At 48.1% G+C, this 23,149-nt stretch overlaps 1 protein-coding gene across 1 annotated transcript in view; it reads left to right on the forward strand.

Annotated features, from left to right (window-relative positions):
• The window catches only part of LOC149439139 (D-ribitol-5-phosphate cytidylyltransferase-like), a 280,466-nt gene that overhangs the window by 11,226 nt on the left and 246,091 nt on the right, over positions 1-23,149 (forward strand). The window contains exons 2-3 of the mRNA XM_089659411.1: positions 7,265-7,406; positions 12,447-12,492. Coding sequence (XP_089515537.1) covers positions 7,265-7,406; positions 12,447-12,492 — 188 coding nt within the window. The remainder of the gene's footprint in view (positions 1-7,264; positions 7,407-12,446; positions 12,493-23,149) is intronic.

The following is a 23,149-nucleotide window of genomic DNA, read 5'->3' on the forward strand; positions in this document are numbered from 1 at the left end:
AGTACAGCCTAGTTTATATAGTCTGGAGGAGAACACATTTGTCAGACTTGGGTTAGTGACCTGTACTAACATACAGATGAGCTGCCCAGAGTTATGTTAAAGTGATTCTAAAGGTAAAATTAAAAAAAAAATAACAGACAAGTTATACTTACCTGCTCTGTGCAGTGGTTTTGCACAGGGCAGCCCCAATCTTCCTCTTCTAGGGTCCCCAGCTGAGGATCCTGGCTCCTCCCCCGCTGCCGAATGCCCCCATAGCAAATCACTTGTTCTGGGGGCACTTGTTTGTGCTCTATCCTGAGCCGGCTCTGTGTCTATTGACACACGAAGCATGACTCGGCCCTGCTCCCTCATCATTTGCTGCTAATAACAGCAGCAGGAGCCAATAGCTCCCGCTGCTGCCTCTTTGTCCAGTGAGGAGAGAGAGATAGACGCTGCTCTCATTCACATTGCTGGATCGAGATCGGGCTCAGATGTGTGTAAGAGGGGCTGGGGGGGGGGGGGGGGGGACAACAACCAGAAGGTTTTTACCTTAATGCATAGAATGCATTAGGGTAAAAAAAAACTTGTATTGGCAGGGCCAGTTCATACCACATGCAGTCCAGTGGGTTTTTTTCTGCATAGAAAAACACATTGACAGTAGGTCACATGGTTTCCAATGGCATAGTTCACACCAGTGCGGTCAGTTCCAGTGCGTTCCAGTTCCAGAAAAAAAAAAAAGAACATACTCTATTTTTTCTGCACTGAATTGTACTGGACCTCAGTAAAACACAATGGAATGCACCAAAAACACACTGCACCGCACATGTTCTTATTTAGGTTGTACAAAAAGAGAAAAAATGAACCAGAAATAAAAAAACGCACTGGAACGTGTCAAAAAAGACGCATACAGAAACGCATCTAGAATGTATCCGGAGTGAGTTTCTATGGTGTGAACCGGCCCTTAGAACCACTTTAATTACAGTTTCCATAATTAATGCTATGTTGTTGCTACATTAATAACAAATGTTTACACAAATGTTTACAAGAATAACAATCAGTTCGATACCAAACATGTCTATGTTATAATCTACAGAAGGTGGACTGGTAGAGTTGAAATGGCTTAGCGATATAGACATCTGCTTGATGTCATGTTTGGCCTTCATCAAATGGTAATTTCATTCTGTCCAAAATTATGTTGGTTGTTGGATTGCAAAACTGTGCCATCTGGAAATGTGGATATTTGTATGTGGCATACAGCCATCATAATATGTACCCTTTAACCTCCTCCCACCTGCCATATAGTCCAATGACCGGCGCAAGGTGGTTCTCTTGTTCTAGGAGGACGTCATTTGACGTCCTCCCTTTCTCAGTGCGCATGCGCGGCTCTGGGAGCGCGCAGTGCGGCGATCGGCGTTGCGCTGTGTCCCTCGGACACAGCGGATCACCGATCAACGGAAAGAGCCGAAGATGTCGGCTCGGTCATGTGATCAGCTGTGTCCAATCGCAGCTGATCACATCTAAACAGGGAAATGCCGGTTATCGGCATTTCTCTCCTCACAAGCTGTCACGCTGACAGAGGAGAGGAGAGCCGGTAATCGGCATTCCTCGGAGGGGACATGTACACAGATCATCAGAACACTGATGATCAGTGTGACCTGATGATCTGTGTAGCCCCAGCAGTGCCACCTGTCAGTGTCCATCAGTGCCAGCTCTCAATGCTCATCCATGTCACCTGCCAGTGGCCATCAGTGCCACATCAATGCCACATATCAGTGCCAACCAGTGCACATCAATGCCACATATCAGTGCCCATCTGAGCTGCCTTTCAGTGTCACCCATCAGTGCCAGTCAGTGCCACTGTCAGGAATGGACTGGCCAGCAATGGTGGGACTCACCTGCCTTTTGATCTGCAGTACCAGGGCTGGCCAGCGGGTGCTCCCAGCAATCAGAGACTCAACCTTTCAGCCAGCTAACACCTGGAACTGATGATACTGGTGTATTTAAGGGATGGCCAGACTTGCAGACTCTGCCTTGGTGTTGTGTTTGTCCTGGGCCCTGTATCTGTCCTGCATCCTGTTTCTGTTCCTTTGCTACCTGTTCTGATCCCTGGCTTGTGACCCTGACCATCCCTCTGCCTGACCCTCTGTACTACGCTGCTTGCTACCTGTTCTGATCCCTGGCTTGTGACCCTGACCATCCCTCTGCCTGACCCTCTGTACTACGCTGCTTGCTACCTGCTGAACCTGGCCTGTGACCCCGACCATTCTCCGCTTGCTCCCCCTGTACCTACCTGCCCAATTGATATTCACTCGGCCTGCCTGACGGCGCTTTCTTGTATGTACTGTTATCTGTGGGTGGTTGGTTGGGTTTGTTTGCACTGTATTATGTTTAGTATTGCACTGCGTTTATGTTTGTATTGTTAGTGTTAATAAATTACATTGTTAATCACATATCTGAGGTCTGCGTTTCCCTGCTTCAGTCACACACCTCTGGTCATACCTGGGAGCCCTGACATTACACCAAGGCCAATCCTGACCAGAAGTGGCTGCACAGGGAAGCCATCTTGGCTTGTTGATGGGAAGGATGGATCTTGATGAGGTTGAATATTTATATCTGCTAGTGTTTGATGACAGGGAGTATGCTTATCAAACTCTGAAGGAGTATCCCCGGGATGAACTGCTAGAATGTATACGGCTCGCTCATGTTCTAGTAGATCAGGGCACAGAGTTCTCTGAGGTGCAGCCATTGATTGAGGTTTGTGCAGAGTTGGTTTCATCTGGTTCCCCCGAATGCAGGGATGAATTTTTGCCACCATTTAGTGCAGACCAGGTAGAGTCCCTGGTGTGGTTATTAGAGGATGATGTGGGTTACTTTCTGGAGCGTTATTCCACATGTTCACCACAGACACTAAGAGTTTGTATAAACGCAGTGCAGTCATTGACCAGACAGACTTTGTGTAAGCTCAGCTTTGTTCAACCCATACTGCAGACATGGACAGATTTGTTGCACCCAGCCTCAGTCAGCTTACAAAGACCCAGTCCTGCTTCTAACTCTACTCCTGTATTCCCACCAGCTCCTCCAGTTACAGCCCAGTATACTTGGCTATCTACCGCATGTCAGTCCCCTGTTCCCACTCGCTGCACCTATCCTGCCTTTAACCCTGTAAAAAAGCCCTCTGTAGCAACCGCTCCCTCTCCTGTTCCATCCTCCAGTTCTTCTCTGTCTCCAGCTGCTCCATTCGTTTGCAGACCTGCGTTTACTTGCAGTGCTCCAGTAGTTAAAACCAGAAAAAAGCGAAAATTCTTTCCAACCAATACCATCCTGCCAGTATCCAAACCGGTGAGCCTGCCTTCCGTGGTTCAGCCTGAAGCCTCTACTCGGCCTGATGCCTCTACTCGGCCTGATGCCTCTACTCGGCCTGATGCCTCTACTCAGCCTGATGCCTCTACTCAGCCTGATGCCTCTACTCAGCCTGATGCCTCTCTTCAGCCTGATGCCTGTACGCAGCCTGATGCCTCTCTTCAGCCTGATGCCTGTATGCAGCCTGATGCCTCTCTTCAGCCTGATGCCTCTACGCGGCCTGATGCCTCTCTTCAGCCTGATGCCTGTACTCGGCCTGATGCCTCTACTCAGCCTGAAGCCTCTACTCGGCCTGATGCCTGTACTCGGCCTGATGCCTCTCTTCAGCCTGATGCCGGTACGCAGCCTGATGCCTCTCTTCAGCCTGATGCCTGTATGCAGCCTGATGCCTCTCTTCAGCCTGAAGCCTCTACTCGGCCTGAAGCCTCTACTCGGCCTGAAGCCTCTACTCGGCCTGAAGCCTCTACTCAGCCGGACGCCGGCATTCAGCCTGATGCCTCTACCCAGCATGATGAACTGATCCAGCCTGACGATCCTATTAGGCCAGTTGACTCGATGCCCGCTGTTGATCCAGATGATCCGGTACCTGATCCGGTGCCCGCTGTCGTGCCAATTGACTCAGAGCCCGCTGTCGTACCTGGTGACTCGGTGCCCACTGCCTTGCCAGATGACGCGGTGCCCGCTGGCGAGCCAAATGACCTGATGCCTGGTGACCCAGTGCCCGCTGTCATACCTGGTGACCCGATGCCTGCTGTCGAGCCAGACAATCCGGTACCTGATGACCCGGTGCCCACTGTCGTGCCTGTTGACTCGGAACCCACTGCCTTGCCAGATGACGCGGTGCCCGCGGTCGAGCCAAATGACCTGATGCCTGGTGACCCGATGCCCGCTGTCCGGTCAGACGATCCAATGTCTGACCCAGTGCCCGCGGTCATACCAGTTGACTCGGAGCCCACTGCCTTGCCAGATGACGCGGTGCCCGCTGTCGAGCCAAATGACCTGATGCCTGGTGACCCGATGCCCGCTGTCCAGCCAGACGATCCAATGTCTGACCTAGTGCCAGCGGTCATGCCAGTTGACTCGGAGCCCACTGTCGTGCCTGGGGGTCCGGCGCCCGCCGCTCCGCCTGAGGGCCCGAGACCTGTCGCTCCACCTGGAGGTCCGGCGCCCGCCGCTCCGCCTGAGGGCCCGAGACCTGTCGCTCCGCCTGGGGGCCCGAGACCTGTCGCTCCACCTGGGGGTCCGGCGCCCGCCGCTCCGCCTGAGGGCCCTAGACCTGTCGCTCCACCCGGGGGTCCGGCGCCCGCCGCTCCGTCTGAGGGCCCGAGACCTGTAGTTCCGCCTGGGGGTCCGGCGCCCGCCGCTCCGCCTGGGGGCCCGATGCCTGTCGCCCCGCCTGGGGGCCCGATGCCTGTCGCCCCGCCTGGGGGCCCGATGCCTGTCGCCCCGCCTGGGGGCCCGATGCCTGTCGCTCCACCTGGGGGTCCGGCGCCCGCCGCTCCGCCTGAGGGCACGAGACCTGTCGCTCCATCCGGGGGTCCGGCGCCCGCCGCTCCGCCTGAGGGCCCGAGGCCTGTAGTTCCGCCTGGGGGTCCGGCGCCCGCCGCCCCGCCTGGGGGCCCGATGCCTGTCGCCCCCGCCTGGGGGCCCGATGCCTGTCGCCCCGCCTGGGGGTCCGATGCCTGTCGCCCCGCCTGGGGGTCCGATGCCTGTCGCCCCGCCTGGGGGTCCGATGCCTGTCGCCCCATCTGTGGGTCCGGCCCCCGCCGCTCCGCCTGAGGGCCCGAGACCTGTAGTTCCGCCTGGGGGCCCGATGCCTGTCGCCCCACCCGGGGGCCCGAGGCCTGTCGCCCCGCCCGGGGGCCCGAGGCCTGTCGCCCCGCCCGGGGGCCCGAGGCCTGTCGCCCCGCCCGGGGGCCCGAGGCCTGACGCCCCGCCCGGGGGCCCGGTGCCTGCCGCTCCGCCCGGGGGCCCGGTGCCTGCCGCTCCGCCCGGTGGCCCGCTGCCTGCCGCTTCGCCTGGTAGCCCGATGTGCCTCTGCCCGGGGTCCTGCCCGATGTGCCTCTGCCCGGAGTCCTGCCCGATGTGCCTCTGCCCGGAGTCCAGCCCGATGTGCCTCTGCCCGGAGTCCAGCCCGATGTGCCTCTGCCCGGAGTCCAGCCCGATGTGCCTCTGCCCGGAGTCCAGCCCGATGTGCCTCTGCCCGGAGTCCAGCCCGATGTGCCTCTGCCCGGAGTCCAGCCCGATGTGCCTCTGCCCGGAGTCCAGCCCGATGTGCCTCTGCCCGGAGTCCAGCCCGATGTGCCTCTGCCCGGAGTCCAGCCCGATGTGCCTCTGCCCGGAGTCCTGCCCGGTGTGCCAGTCTTTGATATCCCGCCAGTTACCAGACCCGGGCGGTGGAACATTTTTCCCAGCTAGGACTGTTTGGAGCGTCCTGAGGCCGCTCCTTGAGGGGGGGGTACTGTCAGGAATGGACTGGCCAGCAATGGTGGGACTCACCTGCCTTTTGATCTGCAGTACCAGGGCTGGCCAGCGGGTGCTCCCAGCAATCAGAGACTCAACCTTTCAGCCAGCTAACACCTGGAACTGATGATACTGGTGTATTTAAGGGATGGCCAGACTTGCAGACTCTGCCTTGGTGTTGTGTTTGTCCTGGGCCCTGTATCTGTCCTGCATCCTGTTTCTGTTCCTTTGCTACCTGTTCTGATCCCTGGCTTGTGACCCTGACCATCCCTCTGCCTGACCCTCTGTACTACGCTGCTTGCTACCTGCTGAACCTGGCCTGTGACCCCGACCATTCTCCGCTTGCTCCCCCTGTACCTACCTGCCCAATTGATATTGACTCGGCCTGCCTGACGACGCTTTCTTGTATGTACTGTTATCTGTGGGTGGTTGGTTGGGTTTGGTTGCACTGTATTATGTTTAGTATTGCACTGCGTTTATGTTTGTATTGTTAGTGTTAATAAATTACATTGTTAATCACATATCTGAAGTCTGCGTTTCCCTGCTTCAGTCACACACCTCTAGTCATACCTGGGAGCCCTGACAGCCACCTATCAATGTTAATCAGTGCCACCTATCAGTGCTGCCAATCAGTGCCACCTATCAGTGCCAGTCAGTGCCGCCTGTCAGTGCTGCCTATCATTGCCGCCTAACAGTGCCAGTCAGTGCCATATATCAGTGCAGCCGATCAGTGCCCATCACTGCAGCCTCATTAGCGCACATCAGTGAAGGAGAAAAATCACTTCTTTACAAAATTTTATAACAAAAACTAATTAAAAACTTTTTTTTTCTCAAAATGTTCAGTGGTTTTTGGTTTGTTTAAGAAAAAATAAAAATCCCAGAGGTGATTAAATACCACCAAAATAAAGCTCTATCTGTCACACAAAAAATTATAAAAATTTCATATGGGTACAGTGTTGCATGACTGCGCAAATGTCATTCAAAGTGTGACAGCACTGAAAGCTGGAAATTGGCCTGGGCAGGAAGGGGGTAGAAGTGCCCTGTAGGCAGGAAGGGGGTATAAGTGCCCTGTAGGCAGGAAGGGGGTAGAAGTGCCCCGTAGGCGAGGGGTTAAAGAGACTGTCACTTTGCTCATTCAACAGTCCTTTGCCAGTCCACCATGACCCAGCTATACTCTCCTTCCCACACTCCTCCCCTGTTCTGTTCCTTCATTAGAGTCAGGATTCCAGTCCTCCGTAAGATCCATGTGGGTCGGTGTCACAGCTTTCACAGGGTTGAAGGGGTTTTCCTCTTTGCCATGTAACAGTGTTTCTGTCTGCCGATTTGCCATTTGGGCCCAAGCAAAGGTAAAAATGAGAATAGGTGGCTTGGGAGGTGGGCTAGCAAAAGACTCTGTCATGGGCCTTAAATGGGCAAAGTGACTGGGTCTCTTTATGGTAACTGAGCATTCCATATGTTTCAGCTGTTTAAGACATTTGTGTTTTGTTTTCTGCCAACAGTGCACTGACTACGACCTGGATTTTGGCACAGAATGCTTACATTTGGCCCTGGAATACAGTAAAGTCAGAGCAAAGTTAGTGGAAGGCCCCCCCGATCTGTGGAAGGTAAATATAACGTTCGTGGAGGTGACCTCACATTAAATGTTTGAGTTACACTTAACTACTGCAAACACACGGCCGTTCAGCCAGCGGGCACTCGCTGCTGCCTGGAGCACCGCACTAAGCTCAGTTTGTACAAGGTCTGCAAACACTAATTGGGCAGCTGATTTGTTTTGGTGTAAGATGTACACAGTTACAGCTTTTGTGGGAAATGCTGTACAAGTGACCACCACGGAGTAGTAAAGGTAAGGCGAGGCTGCATTCAGTCTGCTAGGTTTGTCTGTCTCCTACAGTGAAGGAAATAAGTATTTGATCCCCTGCTGATTTTGAATGTTTGCCCACTCACAAAGAAATGATCGGTCTAAAAATCGAATGTTCGGTGTATTGTAACACTGAGAGACAGAATAGCAACAAAAAATTCAAAAGAAATGCATGTCTAACAAATGATGCACTGATTTGCATGTTCATGAGGGAAATAAGTCTTTGATCCCCTATCATTCAGCAGGATTTCTGGCTACCAGGTGTCTTTCATACAGGTAACAAGCTGAGATTAGAAGCAGTCTCCTAAAGGGAGTGCTGCTAATCTCATTTTGTTACCTGTATAAAAGACACCTGTCCACAGGATCCCTACGACCTCTCCGCTCACCGAACCACCGCACCCACTGATGATGTGCCGCCGCACCCACGGACACCAACCTACTACACCCGCAGACTACTACCAACCAGCTGCTGACCCTGCTGCCCTCCACTCTCCCTCTCCCCTCACAGAAGAACTCAAAAGACTCCTCCACAGCGCTACAGACTCTCTGCTTCACCATCCCTGACCTGCACCCCTTCACCTCCCACGGCGTTACAGACACTCTGCTTCGCCATCCCTGACCAGCACCCCTTCACCTCCCCCGACCTTTCCAGCACCCCGCTCACCCCAACATGTTCAAGATGGCGACGGGACCGGACACACATTAGGAGCTCCTGCGCTCCTAGCCCCAATCCGCTGCCATCCGGGCCGCAGCGGACCCCAGCGGGGCCCCTAAGACACTCCCAGTCCCAGCTCGGCCACCAGGAAAGGCTTCTGGACCAATCAGATTCCAAACTCTCCACCATGGCAAAGACCAAAGGATGTCAGGGACATGATTGTAGACCTACACAAGGCTGGACTGGTCTACCAAACTATGGCCAAGCAGCTTGGTGAGAAGGTGACAACAGTTGGTGCAATCATTCACAAATGGAAGAAACACAAAACAACTGTCAGTCTCCCTAGGTCTGGTGCACCATGCAAGATCTCACCTTGTGGAGTGTCAATGGTCATGAGAACAGTGAGGAATCATCCCAGAACTACATGTGAGGATCCTGTCAATGATCTCCAGGCAGCTGGGACCACAGTCACCAAGAAAACAATTGGTAACACACTACGCCGACAAGGATTGAAATCCTGCAGTGCCCGCAAGGTCCCTCTGCTCAAGAAAGCACATGTCCAGGCCTGTCTGAGGTTTGCCACTGAACATCTGAATGATGCAGAGGAGGACTGGGTGAAAGTGTGCAATCCTGGTGGCCAACTACAGGAAACATCTGACCTCTGTGATTGCCAACAAGGGATTTGCCACCAAGTACTAAGTCATGTTTTGTAAAGGGGATCAAATACTTATATCCCTCACAAACATGCAAATCAGTGCATAATTTGTTAGACACGCATTTCTTTTGAATTTTTTGTTGCTATTCTGTCTCTCAGTGTTACAATACACTGAACATTCGATTTTTAGACTGATCATTTCTTTGTGAGGGGCAAACATTCAAAATCAACAGGGGATCAAATACTTATTTCCTTCACTGTATATGCTGGGTCTTGTACACTTTACTTTCCATGCACAAATCGATGATGGCACCATACTGGCATTTATTGCAAGCAGGGTATGTACAGAATGCTGCAAACCGCTAACAATTATATGAGTAAGTGCTAACTAGAGCAAAATGTGTTTTTATTGCAGCATTCTGTATGCCCCCCACCTAAAGCAGACCTTCACTGTAAAGCTGATGTTCTGCTGCCCTTCCTCCTCCGCTGTCCCTTTTTTTTTTTTTTTTTTTTACAAATGGACAATTTTGTTCTTGGAAAGTACTGTATTTGTGATGTGGAGCAGCAGTTCTGCATTTCTTGCCTAGGCGAGAAACTCTCCCTATATATACAAATAAAGGTGCAGCGCTAAAAAAACATAAATAAGATAAATAAGAACAGCTTATTATAGCATAAAATAAAGTGCAGAGTATCGGATCACACTGAGGTGAACTTAAGTGAATAAAAAGTCCCAACGTGGGGATCCGGAAGATCCTAATAAGTGCGTGGGGCAGGGTTCCGGTGTACCACACGGTGAATCTAGAGTACAAAAGTGCGCACTCACCAGAAGTGCATCAAAAATACGCATGTGAATTTATCCTGTTACATCAGGTAGCGGTCATCTACTGCCAGAGTAAGGTCAGGGTCATACACCTTCCAATCGCAACTCAGGGTGAATACTCCAGGAGTCTCAAACGTGTCACCATCTGGGGTCCCTTTGAACAGGTTCTGCAAGTGGGGACTCTCAATGAAGAGAGCCCAATAAGGGACACCACATAGCGTGATACCGTAAACACTGAGTTTATTGTATCAAAAGGTAACACAACACTGAGTGGTAGAGATAGAATTAAGGTAAACACTGACCAGATACTGTTCAGGATGGCCACCAGCGGTGGTCAGACGTCCGGATACTGTAGCCCCTCTGATGCGTTTCGTGCGATGCACATTATCAAAGGCTGGGCTTACAGGCAGGGACTTCCAATAGCTGCTATATATGTGTAAAAGACATGTGAGAAACTCTCCCTGCCCCCTGCATGTGTGCAGATGTGCCGCAGGACTCAGGTCACGAGAGAGCCCTGTGGTATATCTGCACATGCCCTGGTTTCCGCATTCACCTGTGCACGTGGGGTTCCCTGAACATGCGCAAAGACTGTAGCGGGGATGACCGAAACCTTCCGTCTTCCCATGTGCAGAAAATCAACTGTGCGCACAGATGCTCTTCTAAGACCCGAAGGCCAGGCAGAGCCAGTGGCCATAATAATGGCACTCGAGGTCATGTGCATGGGGGCAGTGGAGCCACCAACGGGGGGGGGGGGGCAGACTGAAGTTCTGCTTTAAGTGCAATTTAAGATTGCAGCAAATGCCAGTTTCGTGCTCATCAAGCATTGCATCCAATGTATTCTTTAAAGCTGAAGTTTCAGTATGGACTATTTTGCATAGTTACATTGATCCAGTTTTGACCAATGTAAGTATACATGTGCCATACCTGGCCAATCCCCATGGAAACTGGATATCACTGTAGTAAGAACTGCTGCTACAGTGATCTCCACGAACCTCCGGGTCCCATACCAAACCGGGTCCCTTAGCAAACACAGAAGGATGCTTGCTTGGCACGTAGCCTATTCAGAGAACGCATTACATTTGCTCAATTAATGCAAAGCATTCTCTGATTGGACAAGGTGGAGTTCATGACCTCACCACCCTGCCTCTCTACCTCTTTCATTTAGAGGAGGCTTTGCATTCACTGAGAAAATCAAAGTATCCTCTGAATGGCACCTATGCTGAGCGAGCAAATTGTTGCTTTTTTTTTTAGCGAACACAATGGGGGTTATTTACTAAAACTGGAGATTGCAAAATCTGGTGCAACTCTGCATAGAAACCAATCAGCTTCCAGGTTTTATTATCAAAGATTAACTGAACAAGCTGAATTTAGAAGCTGATTGGCTACCATGCACAGCTGCACCAGATTCTGAGATTCAGTTTTAGTAAATCCCCTCCAATGTACAGAGATATTGATAATGGTAGCGACATAAACACAAACACACGCACACACTGGGACTATTTGGGACCTAGTGGAGCTCTTCCCCTAGATTAGTATTTCTCAACCAGTGTGCCGTGGCACCCTAGGGTGCCATGAGCTTGGGACCTAGTTTGCACTGGATTAGGATCATGAGTTGCCATGGTGTGGATGGGCCGGCCGCCAGTACTGTGATGTTCTAGAGCAGTGGTTCTCAACCTGTGGGTCGCGACCCCTTTGGGGGTCAAACGACCCTTTCACAGGGGTCGTCTAAGACCATCGGAAAACACATATTTCCGATGTGTACAGAGCAGCTGCTGTGTTGAAAGCAGCTGCTGTGTTGAAAGCAGCTACTGTGTTGAAAGCAGCTACTGTGTTGAAAGCAGCCGTATTGAAGGTAAAACGACACATGAATAATAATTACTGGGTAAAGAATTTTTTATGGTTGGGGGGGGTCACCATAACATGAGGAACTGTATTAAAGGGTCCCGGCATTAGGAAGGTTGAGAACCACTGTTCTAGAGCTAGGACTCCTGGCTTCATTCATTGCTTTGGTGATGGAAGCCGGTTTGCCCATGCCATGGCAATGCATTACATGCTGATCCAGGACAGGTAGAATGCAGGACTGCCCCCAGCATTCAGGAGAAAATGGCAGTCTGCTCTCATGCATAGGGAGATCTCTGATGTGATAGGGGGACCTCTGAGATGAAGGGGGGGTTCTGATGTTGTGATGGCGGGACCTCTGAGGTGATGGGGGGGTTCTGATGTGATGGCGGGACCTCTGAGGTGAAAGGCGTTCTGATGTGATGGCGGGACCTCTGAGGTGAAGGGGGCTCTGATGTTATCAGGGAATGCCTGATGTGAAGGAGAGCTTCTGATATGAAGATAATTTCATCAAGGCGCTTGTGTATATTGTCCCAGGCTCGGGTTTCCAATTGATGAGTAACATTTATGTTTTTTACACTTTAGACTGGGGTGCCTCAAGATTTTGCATACTTTTAAAGGGTGCCGTGACACTGATCTAGAAACACTGATCTAGATTGCCTCCCCCTGATCAGCTGCGGCACTGGTACTTGGATTAATGGCAGACTGAATTAATTATTGGTATTGCTGCCAATGGAGAGTGCTGCTCTGGGCAATTGCTTTATTGGCATATAATCCCTTCCTGTGCTGTAATTAATGGGTTGAATTTATTCTCTAGGTGACCTACAAGCGAGATTTATATGCAGCTGAGTCAATTATTAAAGGTAAGTGTGTCTTTTTATGATATTATTATAGTTTGTTAACAGGGATGTGTGTTCTAATTAACTCTTTAATGGTGTGAGCTGGATAAAACTGATATAGAGTGGGAGTGGAGCCATGAGGTCACTGCTTTATTATGAGCTTGTTAAACCTTAAAGAAATTCTCTATTGATAAAAAAATGTTTAGGCAGTTAACACATTCCAAGCTGAGATGAGTTGTGCATTTAGAATTCTTAGCAGAAAAGTATTTTTTGACTTGCTGGAAAATGCTCTAGCATTGATTCTGACTCAAAACGTTAAAGTGATGTTACAGACATAGAAATAACAAACTTATACTTACCTGCTCTGTGCAGTGGTTTTGCACAGAGCAGCCCGGATCCTCCTCTTCTCAGGTTCCCCACCAGCACTCCTGGCCCCTCCCTCCTGTTAAGTGCCCCTAGAGCAAGCAGCTTGCTATGGGGGCACCCAAGCAGGCTTGGTCCCGAGCCACTGCTTTGTGTGTAAATTCACACACAGAGCTACAGCTCGACCACTCCCCCTCTCTCTCCTCAATGGCTCACTGGCTGTCATTTACAGCAGCGGGAGCCAATGGCTTCCACTGCTGTCTCAGCCAATGAGGAGGTAGAGTCCCCGAAGAGCTGAGGCTCTCATGTGCATCGCTGGATCGCAATTTGGCTCAAGTAAGTATTAGTGGGGGCTGGGGGGGGGCTGCTGCACACAGAAGGTATTTTACCTTCATGTAGAGAATGCATGAATGTAAGAAACCTTGAGCCTTTACAACCACTTTAAGATTTGTTGTGTTGTAGTGAACATTTAGAAATGTTAATTGTGCTAAAGCAGTACACTTTATGTTCCTAGGCTGCCTGTACCTTGAGCTTCATAGCTGTATATCTGCATTGCGATATCATGTAAGGCAGTGCTGCCTCCGACTGTCTCACAAGATTTGGAGTGAGATTTGGTGAGGTCAGTATGGCTTGCTGTTCTTGCTGGAGAGGAAGCTGTATCTGAGGATCTGCAGTGCAAGCTTCTCCCTGCTTGTGCTTCATTTATATTGTGAATCTGTGCTTCTTCACCTCCCCTGCTGATTCTTGAATTTTCCGACACCAATCTTTAGATCAGCAACTATTACGGGGAGCAGGTCTGACATGAGGAAGCAAAGCCCTGCCTGTACCAAGATGGCCACCTCAACAATGAGACATACTGCAGAATATCTCATTAATGGAAAAAGATACTAGTGACTAGTCCTTTGCCTTGGTTCAGCTTCCATAGTACAGGTTTCCTTCAAAGGCATTATAAACCTTCATGCCTGCACCTTGTGTTTTTCATGTACTTAAGATGTGCATTGATCATGTAGTTTCTTGGTGTCATTTGCTGCTTTGTACTCACAGCCTATAGTTGAGTAGATCTTCACATTCCTGTGTCAGAAGGTTCTGTTTGCTTTTCAACTTGAGGCATGCCACATGAGACTGCACAGCTTAATACATTATTTATTTCAGGTACTTATATAGCGCTGTCAATGTACGCAGCACTTTACACATATATATTGAACATTCACGTCAGTCCCTAACCCTCAAGGGGCGTACAATCTAAGGTCCCTAACTCACATTCATACATACACATATTAGGGCCAGTTTAGACATGAGCCAATTAACCTCCCAGCATGTCTTTGGAGTGAGGGAGGAAACCGGAGCACCCGGAAGAAACCCATGCAAGCACAGGGAGAACATGCAAACTCCATGCAGGAGGCGCCATGGTCGGGAATCGAACCCATGACCCATTTACTGCAAGGCAGACAGCCACTGTGCCGCCCATCCAGTCTAGTGATGGTACAGGTGAGAGCTGCACAGTTATTCGATCTGACACAGGCAGAGCATTCACAGACACCCACTGATTCAGCTAAAAGTTTTTTTTTTAGATTAGCACTCCCATACATGACCTCTGTCTGTAATGTTAGAACTGCATCTTCCTGTGAAGAGACTACATGTCCCACAGTCACTGAGTCTCCAGTCTAGTGATGGTGCAGGTGAGAGCTGCACAGTTATTCGATCTGACACAGGCAGAGCATTCACAGACACCCACTGATTCAGCTAAAAGTTTTTTTTTTAGATTAGCACTTCCATATTTGTGAAGTGACACAGAAGTGGCAATGTATTGGATGCTGTGTGACCCGGAACAGGTAGTTGTCTTGTCCCTTTGGTGAATAGGAACAGGCTAGGTGTAGCAATACATGGACATAGGGGAAATAATCAACCACGATACTATGAACTGCATTCACAACATTTGGCCTCAGCATTACAAGTTAAGGCAAACAGCACAGGGAATATAGCTTCACTAGTAACCAATTAAAACAATGAAAGCATTTGAGTGTACAATGCCTTTGAGTGACCACTTTATAGAAATTCCATTACCGTTCTGAGTATTCTTCAACCAAAGCTGTACTTTACTCATTCGGGGAAAAGTAACAGCTGTGCTCAATAGATTGCCCCATCTGCTGCTTATATTTTACATTTAAAAATGGTGTTTTGGTATATTTTAACGAGGGAAGGAGGGGGATATAGAAAAAAGGAGGGGATGGGTAGGACTATAATAAAAAAACATAACCGTAAAGCACAATCCGTTATAACATTTCAGAGTGCTCTGTTGTGCCATGAAGTTCTGCACATACTGTAGAAACAGGAGGAATTTTGACTTACAGTATTTTTTGGTGTATAAAACTACTTTTTATACTTAAAAATATACCCCAAAAATTGGGGGTCGTCTTATACGCGGGGTATAAAATGTGAACCTTGAGTTTGTTTGGGTCAAGCTGGCTGGATGTGTGGTAATACTGTACATACCGTATACCGTGCTGAGCCAAGCTGGCCGGATGTGTGGTAATACTGTACATACCGTATACCGTGCTGAGCCAAGCTGGCTCAAAACAAATGTCCCTATGAGAGATTAATCTGTCAGCCCGCTGGATGTGTGGTATATATAGTATACTGTAATCAGCCCGCTGGATGTGTGTATGTACGGTAGCTGCGGCTACATACAGTATACACTGGGCCAATCACGGCGAGTGATGTATTCTACTAATGAATACAAAGCCTGCTCGGATTGGCTGAGTCAGAGAGGTGGGCTGATGATGTCACAACCTCAGCCAATCCAAGCAGGCTTTGTATTCATTAGTAGAATACATTGCTCGCCGTGATTGGCCCAGTGTATACTGTATGTAGCTGCAGCTACCGTACATACGCATCCAGCGGTCTGATTACCGTAGGGACGTACCGGTACATTTTGAAACAGCTTGGCTCAGTATACTGTATATACCGCACATCCAGCGGGCTCACAGATTAATCTGTCATAGGGACATTTGTTTTGAGCCAGCTTGGCTCAGCGCGGTATACTGTATGTACATTACTGCACATCCAGTGGGCTGTATATATACTGTATACTGTATGTAGCCGAAGCTACCGTATTACTGCACATCCAGCGGTAACCATCTGATTTGGAATTTGATCCATATGATGACTGTCTTACAAATGTATCACAAGATGTCATTCATGAACTTATGATGTCAGAGGATGAACATAAGGATTTTAAGTACCGGTAAGTCATAACCATTTCAATAAAAAAATCAGATATTTTTAAATGGTGTTGCCTTGGAAGGGGGGTAGTCTTATATGGCGAGTATAGCCCAAAACCTAGGTTTTAACTGGAAAATTAGGGAGTCATCTTATACACCCAGTCGCCTTATATGCCGGAAAATACGGTACCTGTAAATTCTGTATTTTGGAGTAAAGTACAGGGCACAGGCAGATTATTTAAACACCATGGGTTATAGGCATGTACTACTATAGGCATATACCTTCAGGTGATTGTACACTGGCAAAGCTTTAGAGGACACACCTATTGAGCACCTCTCCTAAAAAACACTACCGTATTCCGTAAGTCCTCAGTTTTGTAGCAGGCAATGGAGTGTAAATCAAGGAATGGGAGGGAGGGTAGTCTGTGCCCTGTACTGTACTTCTAGATATGGAGTTTACAGGTAAGTCAAGAGTATTCATACACCATGGAACATCCCCAAGCAATGAACAGGAAAGGTGGGCAACAATGAGGCAAACAGAAGACCCAACCTCAGCCTCTGCGAGACCCTTATGGCCAAACGCTGCATCAGAAGATTAGACATCTGTCTGTTAAAACTTTAAAAAAAGCAGGAACAGATAACTAGGTGGTGGCCTTGCACAGTCTTGGTACTAAAATGCCCAGGAAATCCCCACCGTTCTGATGGGATGGGCATGTAAAGCGCAGAAGGACATTTTTCTTTGAGAATTCAAGCTCTTGCAAGTAGATTTTGTATCCATCATGCAATGGTGGACTTTGAATAAGGGCGCCCTTTTGAGATCTAGAGAACAGGACAAACAGGGAATCCGTCTGTCTGATTGGAGCAGTAGCCTTAACCCCCCTGGCGGTATTCCCGAGTGTAGCTCGGGGTAAAGTTTCAGCACCACAAGCGGTAACCCCGAGCTACACTCGGGAATACTCTGCAGTGTTGCTCCGGAATCTCTTCTGCACTTACCTTGTCCTGCGCTCCCACAATGTCCCTCCTGCAGTCCCCGGCAATGTCCTCCGGCCGATGCCGGCATCTGTCTTCTGGGTTCCGTTCCCTGCGATGTGAGGACGTACGGGGATGGAACCGGCGGGAAATTAAAAAATATGAAAAAGTGACATTCACTAAATGCACTAAAATCACATACAGTAGTAAAATATTACTGTATCAAACCATTTCACATACATTTTGTCCCGAGTGCTTTGTCCGGCGCCCTGCCTGCATTTTTACCGTTCTTTCTGCCTGGAAACTGAGAAACATCCATGGCGTCCAAAAAGCGTCCCTTTAGGTCAAAATCGGTTTTAGACCGGCTAGAGAACAGCGATAGTAAATCAGAACCACTTGCAGAATTGAGTGATAATGATTCGTGGGGGAAATTCCTCATCAGACACTGAAAACGATTCTGCGACTTTGCTCAGTGATGTGCGAACTTGGTGCTCTATTTCAAATGTCAGTGTTTTTGGTTTGATTATATTATTGAATTACATTTATTATTATATTATTATTTTTTATGATTATTTATTAAATTATAATTTATGATTGCGTGTTTCAAATTTTAACATACCCGGGATGTTTACTAGATTCTTGTTCGGGCAGATTTCAGTGAGTTATTCCTAAAAATTACAGGCCTACAATAAAAAAAAAAAACATATTTCCATGCAAAAAAAAGTACCGCTTTGAGCACAGAAATACTGAATAATCAGACCGCTAGGGAGGCTATGGTACTCTATACTGTAAAGGCTCTGACCAGGACCAGGCAATGTATAGAAATTTCCTTTGGATGCTTTGGATCAGGGTTTAAGGATGGGAGGACAATGTCCTCATTGCGGTGGAATGCTTATACTGCCTTAGGGACGAAGGATGGCCTTAGGCGTAAGACAAACTTGTCATTGTGAAGTATGAGGAAAGGCTGTTTACAGGAAAGGGCTGCCAGTTCAGAAACATGTCTGGCAGATGTGATAGCGACTTCAATTCTCAAGGGTTTGCTCTTAGAGAAAGCAGTTTCTTTTCTGGGAGAAAGACTTTTGCTTGGGATTTGTCTAGGACCAGACTCAAGAATTCCAGGTGAAGGGGAGACTGGAGAGCAGATTGGTTTTAAATTGATCACCCAACGGGAGCGTCTGAATTGTCCTGTTGACATTTTCTAATAGCTGGAAGGGAGATGAATCCTTCAGAAGTAGGTTATCTAGACTTGGAGTCCTCCGAAGGACAGTCAGGGGTGCTAAGACCTTTGTAAACACACTGGGAGCAGAGGATAGGGCAGTGTAACAAACTGAAAGTGACTGTCAATGCAAAGTGCAGAAAGAAGTGATGAGGTGGGTACATGGGAGCATTAGTTTGAGATCTTGGATGTCCACAGGTGCCATGTATTCCCCGTTTCAGAGAGACGATTTCTGACTTTGCAGATTCCATGCTAAAATTTTTAATTTGAAGGAATTTGTTGAGGAATTTGAAATCCAGAATATTATGAATATTTGTTACCATGAACAGGTTTGAGTAGAATCCTTTGAACCTGTCTGTTGGCAATACAAACACAACAGTTCCCTGTTACAAGAAGTGGTCCAGGGCATTCTGCAAATCTAGGTTTCTTTTGGCAGTTTTTGGTTGATTTTGACAGAAGAAAGTGGTGAGGTGGTAGATTTGACATTTTGTACCCCTTTGAAACCACAGATTGAACCCAGACTTATTTGACTCAGAGAGAGGCAAACTATAACAGATGTCCCCCTACTGTAGGAGTGAGGGTGATCCTTCATTGCAAAGAGGGATTTGGAGAAGGCTTGCACCAAAAGGATGAAGATTTGAAGCTTAGTTAGAGAAGACAAGGTGCACTGTGTTTAGAGCAGTTAGGGGCTCCTGAGCAGGGTGATTTTGGGACCTTCTGCTATAGAAGTAAAACCTTAACACCTGTAATCTCTTTGATAGATTGGTCAGTTGCCTCACCAATCAGACGTCTTCCTTGGAAAAGCGTACGTGCAAGGGGCCTTTTTTTTGTAGACCGCTTTAGCTGTCCAAGTTTTTAGCTATAAAATTCTGTGCAATAATACTTTGGGTAGAATAGTGTTATGGTATTATCTTAGTTTGGCTCAGCTTGTCAACCCAAAGACCTGAAAATAGCCTCACATTTGTTCCATGACATACCACAACCTCAGGAACCCTGAAGAAGGGGAAGGCCAAAATCCCCAGAAACATGTAGCTGTACCCTTTTTCTTGATTGCCATTACAGTCTGGAACAGGGGCGGACTGACCATTTGGAAACTTGGGCACTGCCCGAGGGCCCGGGGTCAGTAGGGGGCCCCATGAGATGCCCTTGGTACCTTTTTTCATAGGCTTTTTTGAGTTTGGGCAAGGACACAGGGGCCCCATGATCCCCTATTGCCCGGGGGCCCCATGAATTGTCAGTCCACCCCTGGTCTGGAACTAAGCTCATTTTGTGTATGATTGTTTACTCAAGTTATTTCTCATTACACATATGTAGAATTCTCAAATCTTGGGAACCAGCACCTTGCAAGAAATCCTTAAAGCATAACTCCAGGGAAAACTTCTTTACATGTCCTTGTTGCTGATTTCCTACCTTCACTGAATATGGCATTCATCTTCAGGTTCGCACTGCTCTGAAATAGCCTATTCATTTTCAAATCAAACAATTTTCTTTGGTTTCCTGTTTGTAAGATCAGTGGCTGCGATGCCTCCTATGCCCTCAGCCACTGGTCTTGGCACATCCCTTCTGTAGTTCAAGAAGCAGTGATGTAATTTAGCCCCAATTGCTGTGGTGGGTGGACCGAGACTCTCAGACACATATAGGCCTAGTGTACCCTCCCACATTCACTACAATTCCCTGTGGTTGATGGGAACTGTAGTTTCCTTTTACTGCAGAGAAAGAAAAGAGGATATGATGTAATCCCTGCTGTTACTCCTCCTACTTGGCAGAACAGATGCTGTTATCTTTTGCATTACAGAGATGAGGTCATGAAAATTCAATTAGATATTTCTCCTAAATGGTAAGGATTTTCAAAATTTCATGAACTGTTTACTGTTTTGTATAGGGGGGTGTACTAATGGGTGATTTTTTTGCCTATCCTGGAGTTCTTCTTTAAGCAATTCTTTGCCCTGTTTGAAAACAATTAAAAGTCAGCAGCTGAAAATACTGTAGCTGCTGACGTTTAATAAAAGGGCCCTCACCTGTCCAGGGATCTGGCTCTGTCCTCATCCAAACAAGTTATTATTACTATACAGAATTTATATAGTGCCACCAGTTTGCTCAGCGCTGTCAGGGCAGGAGCTGAGGAACGAACAGGCAGGCCTAATAACAATGTACCGCACTGGCTGACGACAACCACCACCCACAGACCGAAGTCCCTCAGGGCGCGGAGTCTAAGTCCCAGGCTGCTTTTCACCAGGGCCCCTGATGGTGGGGATGGACTTGACACAGCCAGGAACCAGGTCGCGGCCCCCGAGACACCCCAGTTGTGGTAATGGCCGCCGCCAATGGCGTGTAGCTGGTGGAAAGGACAATAGAGTAGTCGGGCAGGCCGGGTTGACAACAACGGGACAAAACGGTACAGGACAGCAGACGAGAATCACAGGTCACGGGCCGGGTTCAGCAACAGAGGGTCAGATCAAAGGAGAACACAAAGAATGGTCGAGTCACAAGCCGAGTCAGATTCCAGGAGAGTCGCGAGAGTCATAACAGAGCTGTAGCAACACCAAGACACAAGACACAAGTGCAAAGAGCATGTGCGGACCACAGGCTTATATGTAATCAGCCACACCCCTCTGGGGGATGGACCTCAGAGACCTGAAGGCATAAAAGATTCCCACCATGTTCTGCAGAAATCCAAGATGGATGCCAGCACATGGAGTAACATAACCTCTGGGAAAAGGTAGGACCTTGACAAGCGCTTTACAATATAAGGGGAGACAATACAGTTCAATACAAGAGGGTTAGGAGGGCCCTGCTCCTTGGAGCTTAGAATCTAAGACATCTTCTCTAGTCTTCGGGTCCCCAGCTCTGGGTAGTTTACTGTGGGCAGCTGGCTGTAATTCCTTGTGGCTTCATAGCAGTCTCCTCACTGCGCATGAACAAGCTCCGCTGCGCTTTGTGAATGGCCCTACAGCCTTTTGGGACCTGTGACATGTCCCAGAAGGTTTTGGGGAGTTGGCGGTTTGAGAGGAGAAATTCCAGTGGATCTGCCGTGACAATTCGACCAGATGTAGGAGCAGTTACCTGTCAAAACCAGGTAACCGCTCCTGCCCCCCCAAAAATTGCCAAAAATAGAAGAGGAGGTGGGAGTAGGGCATATAGCGGAACTTCCCCTTTAGGGTGAAGTTCCACTTTGAGTTGAGCAGCCCAGGACCTTCACATGGTCCCATCAACCATGCGTTAGTTGGATGACCTGGTGATCTGGAGCTATAAGTCTTTACACAATACATATTTAGATTCCTGGCCTAGTAATGGCAAACATCCAAAGACTGTATTCAAATCTTTGCTTGATTACTTATTGATTCACTGGTCTGTAACAAGTGTGCTGTCAATGAAATCAGGACTCTTGACCTTCATTCTTATTCAAGGTTATTGACCTACTCAGTAATAAAACAAGGATGTAGATGACAGCTCTGCATTCTGCAGTGGCATCACAAAACATTTTATTATGACATGTATCCTTTAAAGGCTAAGTTCACCTTTTACAAAATATTAATAAATGCACATTTTTTTGCAGGTAAAAAAATGTGCATTTATTCTTTTTTTCTAAGAAGCCTGCAGAGCATTCTACCGGCGATCAGGAGATTGTGGGTGCAATTTCAGGTTCCTGCAGACCCTCAGGATAGCTGTCTGACGGTACCTCCCATATGGGCAGACAGTTACTGGAGAGCAGGAAGATCAATGGGCTACGAGGGCGCTCATCAGCCCCCTTGTTGTTCATTAAGAAAGACAAGCCATCTGCTGCAATGGCTGACAGTACTTGTAGTCCATTCATAGGAAGCTGTTAATGAATGACGCAGTCATTTGGGTGGAGCCCCGCACGGAGGCAATGTTTTAAAAATTTTGACAGTAAGTGTGCAGAGAAGATCCCCTGCCCACTGTCACAGGGAGGTGGGGGGGGAATCGGGGGGGGGGGAGGGGCAGATGCTGGAACGTGTTACCTGCTCCACCCTAAAAATGGGTGGACCATGTTGCATGTTCCAACGATGAACTTATCCTCTAAAACAAACCTGTGCAGGGTAAAAAGCTTTCAAATGTATATAAAGATAATGCTACATGTGTATCAGCACCTCCACTTGTAATCAACCCCAAGGGTGCATGTGACAATGTGACAACACAGGACCACAATTAGAAGGGAGTCGGGACAGATTGTTGTCACCCTATAACAGGTAGTGCCTATACAGTAGAAGGACCTTCATGGCAGGATTCCCCAGGTAGTATTTCATTGGAAGCTGCAGAGTTACATGAACTGAAAGCAAATGAGATTTTAGCACTTAGACTTAGACCTAGTTTATTTTTTAATTATACATGTTCATTACTGTTTTAGATATAGGAGGCCTTTAAATTTATTTTCCTAGAAAGGATAATTGTGCTGCAGTTTGCATTGGCGTAATATTATGTAAAACTAGCTCTTAGTTTGCCTTCAGACGTTTTCCTTTTTTTTTCCCATGTCAGCCGTGACCTGTGTGGCGCTGAACTAATCCTTGACCCGGAATGTTAGATCCCAGGGCTGTGTTTTTTGTTCAGCTTTTAAGTTCTGACGGGTTTCTTGTTTTCACCTACGTCGGATAATTGCCAGATCTGAGTGACTCCTCACCACTTTAGGGCTTTTTTGTCTTTAAACCACTTACTCAATTTTTTGATGACAGACTGGTAGCACCTTGACTGTTTTTGGCCATACCTGTCCTTTTAGTGTTTGTCCAGTATATTTCTATGCTTCATGCTTTACTTATTCCTCCACCTAAAGAATGCAATTAGTCCACTCAAATACATCATCAATAGTATTAACCTCAAAGGAAGAGCCATTGCAATCCCTTCTGCTTTTCCTTAATTTTTAATCTTCCCCACCACATTGGTCATCTTTTCTGCTTTA

This window comes from Staurois parvus, unplaced genomic scaffold, assembly GCF_062004578.1.
Source record: "Staurois parvus isolate SC_StPar_1 unplaced genomic scaffold, SC_StPar_1.0 ptg001154l, whole genome shotgun sequence".
Classification (NCBI taxonomy): Eukaryota; Metazoa; Chordata; class Amphibia; order Anura; family Ranidae; genus Staurois; species Staurois parvus.